The 9,049-nt window shown below is 28.9% G+C and overlaps 1 protein-coding gene and 1 long non-coding RNA gene across 2 annotated transcripts in view; one reads left to right on the top strand and one right to left on the bottom strand.

Moving 5' to 3' along the window:
- Positions 1–9,049, bottom strand: part of LOC111636710 (transcriptional regulator ATRX homolog) — a 158,800-nt gene that overhangs the window by 121,057 nt on the left and 28,694 nt on the right. Inside the window, exons 3-5 of the mRNA XM_023382014.1 lie at positions 4,694–5,720; positions 3,718–4,644; positions 2,997–2,999 (exon numbers count right to left, since the gene is read on the bottom strand). Coding sequence (XP_023237782.1) covers positions 2,997–2,999; positions 3,718–4,644; positions 4,694–5,720 — 1,957 coding nt within the window. The remainder of the gene's footprint in view (positions 1–2,996; positions 3,000–3,717; positions 4,645–4,693; positions 5,721–9,049) is intronic.
- On the top strand, positions 7,064–7,408 carry LOC111636708. Its single transcript, XR_002758574.1, has 2 exons — positions 7,064–7,207; positions 7,276–7,408. It is a non-coding gene; the product is annotated as an uncharacterized LOC111636708 (long non-coding RNA).

Here is a 9,049-nt window from a genome sequence, read left to right as displayed (position 1 = left end):
TTATTCTTGACAAGAGACTTAACTTCACACACCACATCAAATACATCACAGAGAAAATTAAAAAGATGGCCAACGCTCTCATTAGTATTGCAAGGAAAACATGGAGCCTTAGCCCTAATGCTACTAAGCTTATTTATAAGGGTGCAATTCAGCCAGCACTCCTCTATGCTATATAGGTCTAGGACTACAAGGCTGCCAAAGTCCATAACTGTAAAAAACTATTATCTGTTCAAAAGATTGCAGCTCTCTGCATTTGTAAGGCTTATAGGACCACACCCACTAGTGCCCTTTTGGTAATGTCAGGGATGAACCCTATTGACTTTGAAATTAAATGCACTATTTGGCAGGAAAATCTCATCACCTTACCCTGGCGAGATTATAGCAACTCAAATGTCGACAAAATGATTAGAATAGGTAAGATTCTTGATAATGCACCACTGAAAGTACTTGTGTACAGTACATATTTTATCTTTATTAAAGAGTTTTAATGCCAAATACATTTGTCTATGTATTACTTATGTAATTTGGTACCATGTGTGTGTTCAGTTTTTGATACATCTTTAATTGCAATAATTTCCAGAATTCTAAATCATCCTTTAGTGAAACCAGTGTCTTATATCAAATTAACAAAAGGCCCACCAGCCAAGTTTCTTTTGAAATTGTCAAGTCTTTGCAGCATTGCAGCTTATAACCATTGTATGTCACCAGTCTATGACAAAATATTTACAAAAATTCAATATACAGTATATATGTAGAAGTTCCTTATAAGAAAGTTATCCATAATAAGGTAGTTGATAAAACGTAGAGAAATAATTTCTTCAGGCTCAGAGTTTGATTCTGATGAACAAATATTAGAAAAATCAACAGATATTATTGAAGAAGAAAAGTTAAAGGTAAAATGAATCTTGTAAAACTTGGTATGTTTTTAAATTTTAGTTATAATGAAGGTTTTGATATGTACAGGACACTACAGGAAATAAATAAGCATGTTTGGCATCTTTTTAACACATCAATTAAACTTAATTAAATTTATATATATATGAGTTTTAGGAGGTAATTGAGGTTAAAAGGTCTTACAGACCCTCACTAAAGCCCTGTGTATAACAAAGAATATCTGTAGTTCAAACTCTATTTTTTAGAAATGGAATTTCATTTTATGACATTAGACCTATGCATTATTACAGTTGAATTAAGATAACTCATTTAACAATGACCTTTTAGCAACTAATTAGATCATAAACGTGCAAAACTACTACATTTTATGTATATATGAAAATGTATATTTACATTTTTTATATACATGAAACAAAAATGAAATTTCAGGTTCTACAGAGTACTGTGCATGTGAACATTAAACTGCCATTTCTAATTTCAAAAAATTCTAATGAAGCTTGTTTATTTTACTACAAAATATGGTATATAGAATGTCATTTTTTTTATTTCAGGTCCTTTGTTTTTTATTAATGTTTATTTTTTTAAATTAAAAACAATATTATAATTAAATAACAACCTTAACAACACCAGGGTAAAGTTAACTACATACACTAACCTGTAACCAATGTAAAACTCAAAAAGTAGAATGACACCAAGAATCACGTATTCGAATCAAATTTCAAATTGTGTTCTTATTTATTTGCATTCCATCAGAAATTTTGCCATTCACCCAAAGAAGAACCATTTATGGTTCAAAAACATTTGTGAAGAACTGTATGTTCGTTTTTATTTGAGTTTCACACCAGAAACAGGTTTGTGTATGTAGTTAACATTATAACTAAATAATAATTGCATTCAAAACTCATTTAAATTTCACCTTCTCATTACATTCATATGCACATTACAAAATAATCATTGAAATTTTCTTACAAATCTGACCCTATTTTATCACTTCATATATATTGTACTAAAATTAAATAAATAGTTTTTGTTTAAATTAAAGCATGAAAAACACATATAATTTTGTAGTTGATTACACCTATAACACTATACTTGTGGAAATCAAATCATGTATAAACAGTGTTTACAGCACCTGTGCCATGTGCCATAAATATTTTATGGCACAGCTTTATGGTACAAGTGCACAAACACTGTGTTTATACATGATTTTGATTTCCATAAGTCTAGTGTTATAGGAGTAGTCTAACAACAAAATACCATATGACAATTTATTTATAATAAGTGATTAAAGCATTGATGGAAATTGGCCCACTCGTTCCACTCATGTGCCAAACTTCCATTCATGCCATAATCACCTATATTATAAACTAATTGCATAATATACTATTATGTCTATCCTTAGGTTTTCATAATCTACAATTTCTTTTGTTGCATCATCTGTCTTTGCTTTTTATCAACTTTCATTGTTTGAAGAATAGTTTCTTTTTATCAATCTGTAAATGTTATTAGTATCATTATTTTCTACCATTCAATCAAATAAGTGAAATCATAAAAATTCAATTTATTTCAAATACCATACTGTCTGGTCAAAAGCCCACTGGGTTTAAACATTTTCCAAAACATTAACTTCTATTAAAATCACTATTTACTGTATATTAATTTTCTGGTTTTTAAGGTAACTCTCTGTAAGAAGACACATCAAATCTTGATTTTGATTTTCAAAAAGTTACTACAAATTTAGTCCCCACTGTTATTATAGATGTAAATAGCTCTATGATACATTTACACAAGTGTTTTAAAAAAAATTGTAGTGATGATTAGAAAAAAAATAATTACCAAATATTTCAAAAATTTTCTTAAAATGCATTGTTTACTCTATTAAAATACCAATTTCTCATTAATGAAAATAAGGTACCATAACAGAGAAAAGACTCCTATAAAGACAATTTTAACAAAAAGAAAAAAACACAGATGTGCTACTAACAAAGATAATGAAATTTAAAATTTTCTGTTAAATGTTTCTAATTATAAATNTGCCAATAACATGCCAGCATAGGCATTTGATCTGGTCTTTTGTAGGGTTTTTTTTTCTTAAACTATATTTTCTGAGTCAGTTTAAGTTACAATAATGTAAATACTGTGGAGAAATAATACATCATACTTTACTCACCATCTTGAAACAGAGTTGTCCTGAAAAATGTAAACTTTTGTTTCATGAAATTGTTCCTTGATTGTTGAAAATAACTTGACAGATAAGATGTTTTTTGTAGCACACTGCATTCACAGACCTATTTATAATGTGTAGTTAGTCTGCCAACACCTTTACTAGATACACATTCCAACATCATTATTACAGAAGAGCGTCGATTATCTGAATCAATTGGGGACTGGGGTTGTTCGGAAAATCAATTTTTTGGATAACCGATATGTACGAAAAAATACATTATTAATATAGTATATTAATATATCCCATATTTAAATTTTTCTCTGTTGTGTGTCACTTTGCGTTGAATTTTCATCAATGTTAAACCTAACAAAAAATTTTATAATAATAATTATGGCTATTGTATCACTAAAAATTATTTCTTTATTTTGTACAGTACAAACAAAATAAATATATTGAAAAATATAAAAACAAAAAAAAATTATACTTTAGAAGTTAATATAGTATAAAAAATGTTCAATTCAGCACAACACAGTCCAACTGGAATGCTTTCAGTTAACTGACATTTTGGTAGATTGGCATTCAGATAATCGATGCTCTACTGTAAATAGAATTAAATAACTTTCAAATTACTTTTCATGCTTAAAGTTAACTCTTACCATTTTTATCAATATTTTCATCATTATTAATTCCATTATCTAAATTTGTGATGTTTTCAGATTCATTATCATCATCATCATCATCATCATCATCAGAAATTAAGCTTTTCCTCTTTGTAGTTAAAGTAGAGAGCATTGCAAGGCGGTCTATTTCTTTATCTAAACTGTTATCAGCTATCTTGTCTTTTTTATTTTTCTCTGAATTTTTTTCAGGTTTTTCCAATTTTTGTTCATCCATTGGAAGATCTTCAATTGTATCATCTAAAGTTCTATCATCCACTTTCTCAATTCGTACTTTCACATCCATTTGAAGTTTATCATCTTTATGATCAGAATATTCTGACTTAGATTCTTCAGAAGTATTTGAATCATCAGAATCAGATTGGGTAGTTGAAACTTCAGTTGTAGAATCACTATTAAAATGCTCTTTATTTAATGAAATTGCTTCTGGAAGACTAAATGGTTCTGTTTCACTGTCAGAAGAATCATCAGCCAGTAACTTTTCTTTAATCTTTTCATTTTCAGTTTTTAGTTTTTCTTGTTTAGACAAATTTTTATCATTTTTTTCTTTTTGAACGTTTTGTTCAGAGTCAATGGAACTATTTGATTCTGTAAGTAATAAATTTGTAACATTCTCTTGTGAAGATAAAATACTTTTATCAGCATTATTATGATCATCAATGCCATCATTCTCATCACAAGAACTGTGTGATAAATCCCTATCAATTTTATCAGAATTTACATCACTAGTATTCTCTACATCTTTTTCATCATCATTTTTTATAAATTCTGACCTTTCTTCAGGAATATCTGCATCATTTTTACTTTTTACAATTTCCATACTATTTTCAGAATTAAATTCATTATTAATTTTAGAAATATTTTCTGAAGATGAAATCAATTCTGTTACATTAAAAGCATCATTATTTAAATTACTAAGATGAAATCAATTCTGTTACATTAAAAGCATCATTATTTAAATTACTGATATTATTACTACATTCATCTGTTAAAATTTCATCTTCAGTTTTACAGTCTTTATTTTCTTTTTTAGTATAAACTGACAAATCTTGAGAATTGCTGGTTTTATTATTTAAACTAGAAGTGAATGATTTCAACTCATGAATATCAGTTTGAAGACTTTGTGTTAATTCAGTACATTCATTTTTTCTTTTTGCGTCTTTATCATCTAATTTTTCTGCATTCTCTTCTACTTCACTGGTCTCACCTGAAGTATCAGAATGGAATTCATTACTTTTTAAAGAATAATCGTCGTCATTTTCATCATCTTTAGAATGTTTCTCATCACTAGATTCAGAACTGTTACTGTTATCAGTGTATGAATTTTCAAAACCATTTTCTTCGATTATTCTTCTTGAAACAGTTGATTCTGTTTTTTGTACATCTGTTTCTATTTTAACCTGTCTGTGAAAATTTAGTGAATTTCTATCTTTAATAAAAGGACTCTGTTTTCCTACAACATTTCTTAATTGTTTTATGTATTTATTTAAAATTCGATCTAGCACTTTATTACACTGAATTACTGATTCTGGTTTTTCCTTATCTATATTTGTTTTTAATAACTGAACTTGTTCTTTTAAACTTTCAGCAATGACGGTAACATCCTCAATCCTTTGTTGTACCCACGTACCTTTATCAAAATCTGAAAAATCATTTATACAAATCACTTTATCATTAAATTTATTAGATAATTTTGGACTTCTCTTGCGTGACATTCTCTGACTATAATCCAATATCATGGAACAATATGAAACTAAGCCATTAAGTTTTTGAGAATTACACATGTAACAATGCCATTTCACAGCATCCTGGATACAACTCACTTCTCCACGTCCAAAATTTCGTCTAATACAATTATAACAAAATGCATTTAAACAGTAATCACAAGCAATAAGTTTTCCACCTTGAGCACACCATCGGCAATATATATCACCAGTTTCATCATGAGAAAATTCACCACTATCATAAAATTCAAAGCAATCCTGAAAATAAAAATTATACTTTTCAAAAGCATTCTTATTAACAAGTAAAATCATTATTGATATTTCAATATTTTATTAACAATACTATCAGATAAATATTATAAAATGAAATTCATAGCTGCTTTAATTTCTTTCTTCATTTTCTCAAATCCAGACCATCAATAAAAAAATTAAGGTAACTGAATAAATAAATTTTGTTCTTCAGATGACTGAAATAATGAAAAACTTCATAACAGAATTATCAGTAAAAAAAAATTTCCCTTAATGTTTATTAGCGTTACTAAACAAACCTAATATTTCATGTTTAGATTAATTAAAAAAGAACAGATAAACAACAAACATGCCTTTCAAATACAATTTCTGACACTTTTACAATTAAAAACACAAAGAAATTCTTCACACTATCATTTTTATCCATTCTTTTAAACTGCTTCTAGCCCTCTAGTGGTAGTTACGAGTATCTACCTTATTTGCATATAGTTACAATTTTTCTGATTACTCAGGATTTATTTCTTCATAATTTGAAGTTTGGACTATTTACAAAAAGTCAAAATTAACTTCTGAGTCCATCTTTATCCTTATTACACTACCATTTCTGTTACTTCTATGGTAGTGTAATAAGGATAAAGATGGACTCAGAAGTTAATTTTGACTTTTTGTAAATAGTCCAAACTTCAAATTATGAATAACTGTTGTTGATTTATTAAAAAATTATTTTGTAGCAGTAAACCATAAGTCACACACTAGGATTACTGCACTATAAATTATGTCAATTTTTGTGTCCATTGTTTTACTCTCAATAGATCATTTCTAGAATTGTGGCTCTACTTATTACTTTCCTGACTATTATATATAACAGAGGGTAAGTATGGCAATCGGTCAAAAAATTATTCCTCAAGATTTTTACATTTTTGAAGTACAGGACATTGAAACGTGGAGAAATCCAAAAATTAAGGATTTTTTTCCCCCTGTATGTGTAGATGTTTGTGTGAAGAGGCACGATTTTGTTCACCCACTTTGAAGCTTAACTCCTGTGCTTTTAAATGACGTTGCCGGGAAAGTTACGCAACTCGTTGCTGGATTTTTTTTCATAATCGTCCGAGAAAAATTTTCTTTTTTCACAAAAAAAAGGAGGAAAGAAACGGATTAATGGAATTATGTGTTCTCAAATAAATCTTTGCATATTATTTATTAATTTTTTAGGTCTTGTTCATAAATTATTTTATGAACCATCATTTTAAAATGACTAAGAAACTTAGACAACAGACTGTAATTGATTATGGCGGGAGCATTTTTTTCTTCAAGTAGTAACCAAATATTACGAAATTTTTCCCCTGACGGTGGACAGTTCTGTTTCTAATGGCTCTTCGATTTCAGGAAGGTGGTGGCCAGTGACCTTCGGCTGGGGCACGGGGTTCGGAATGGCCCTGTCCAACTGCCAACACGATCTGAACGAATCGTATTTGTACAGGATCCAGAAAATCAAAGTAAGCGCTTTTTAATTTTCGAATTATCGAATTTTTTATAAAACGAATTTATTCCTTTTTTTCTCCAGGAGAAACAAAAGTCCATAGAAGAGGCTTCGCCCTCATAGATCGATTTCTCTTCCGAATAATGAGATTTGTAATTAGGTCGCAGTTTACAGCGGTAGAATTTGTAAATTGATTCAATAAATCATTCATTTATTAGAAACGATTGAGGCGTAATTTCTGTCCAGAGAATCCAAATTTCAATTTATTTCATTGAATATACTAATGATCCGGTTATATCGCCAAATAACTTTAAAAATACATATATTTATCGAATGTTCGATATTATGGGCAGTGTGTAAGGTGCGTGACGGGTCGTCGGAGCATATGAAAGGCATCATAAATGGTGTTTTTACCTTCGGAGGATAGAGGAGGCGGTAAATTTTAACGTTTTGATTATTAAAATAATACTGTATAAGTTTGCAACAGGTTGTTTTGAAAAATAAAATTCAGTTGACAATTTTTTTCTATAAATGCACTGAAAAACCTTTGACCACCATTCGTTTTCTAGATGTCGGAGGGAAACAGTTTTCTTGGTACCAACGATCGTCAATGTTGATTGCGATGGAAGGATTTTTTTCGGACACGACACATTCGAAGCTTCTTAATAGAAGATTCTGAATATTTTAATTCTTGAAGTTAGACTATTTACAAAAACATATTAATATTTTCGAGTCTATCATTAAATCCTTTTACACAAACCATAGAAGATACAGTTATATTGGTTAGAAGATAAAACTTCTTTAAAATACAAATAATAAAAGGTAAAAATTCACATGTTTAAAAATGATCAAACGCCAGCCTTTTATCTGACGTTTTTTACATTAAAAACTGGCTTTTATAGCAGCGTTTTCTAAACATTTTGTCATGGAAAACATTCTTTTATGGCTGGCTGATTTTTAAAGTAAACAATGCCCAAGTACATTGTACAGTATTTGTGAAAACGAACAAATCTTTTGCTGGGAAACGTATATAAATTATAATTAATATTTAATTACTGGAAAGTTGAATCGTCGAGTCAGATTCGGCCACTAGTATATGGGTCAAATTTTTATTTATTTATTTTTGAAAATTTAATAAGGAATTGTAGTAGGTAGAATTTTACTAATATAAGTATTTTTATACGTAAATATTCGAAACTTTTAAAAATATTTGTCATTTATTAAATTTGCCCTATATAAAAATACGTGGAGTTGGTAATTACGGATAATGCTACTATATCTCGATGAGGAAAGTTCTTTTTGATAGTTTGTTATAGTTTTCTTGAACAAAATGAAAATGATAGGAAACAACGCGCATTGGTTCAGAACGTTGTCTTTTACGAATGTTTACATTCGAGGACGTTTCGAATGAATTTAAGAAACAAAACAAGTGATTTTTTTTTAGTGACGGTAGAATCGAACGGTTACGTAAACATTGATAATTGGATGCCGGAATACGTTTGATTCAAAAATAGCTTTTAAAAAAAGAAGCTAGAATAAAAATTCTCATTACAAACTACTTTGAGTGAGATTGTCCGTATCGCATCGATCCTCGAAAATTGTAAAGAGAAGAAAATTCGCATTACTGCTCATTTCAAATGAATTTAAGTTGAAAATTTAACGAATTATATCCAATACGTATATAACTATTATTGAACGTAACGAAATATCTATACAGTAGAACCTCGATTATCCGGACTAATTGGGGATGAAGGTAGTCCGGATAAGGAAAAATCCGGATAATCGAAACAAATACTTTAATTTGTCTTTTAATGATAATACAACACGTTTTCTTTTCGATGACATATCGGTAATATTA

This window comes from Centruroides sculpturatus, unplaced genomic scaffold (assembly GCF_000671375.1).
Source record: "Centruroides sculpturatus isolate CEXI.00-Female unplaced genomic scaffold, Cexi_2.0 scaffold418, whole genome shotgun sequence".
Taxonomy (NCBI): Eukaryota; Metazoa; Arthropoda; class Arachnida; order Scorpiones; family Buthidae; genus Centruroides; species Centruroides sculpturatus.
This window is presented reverse-complemented; position numbering and strand designations above follow the sequence as displayed.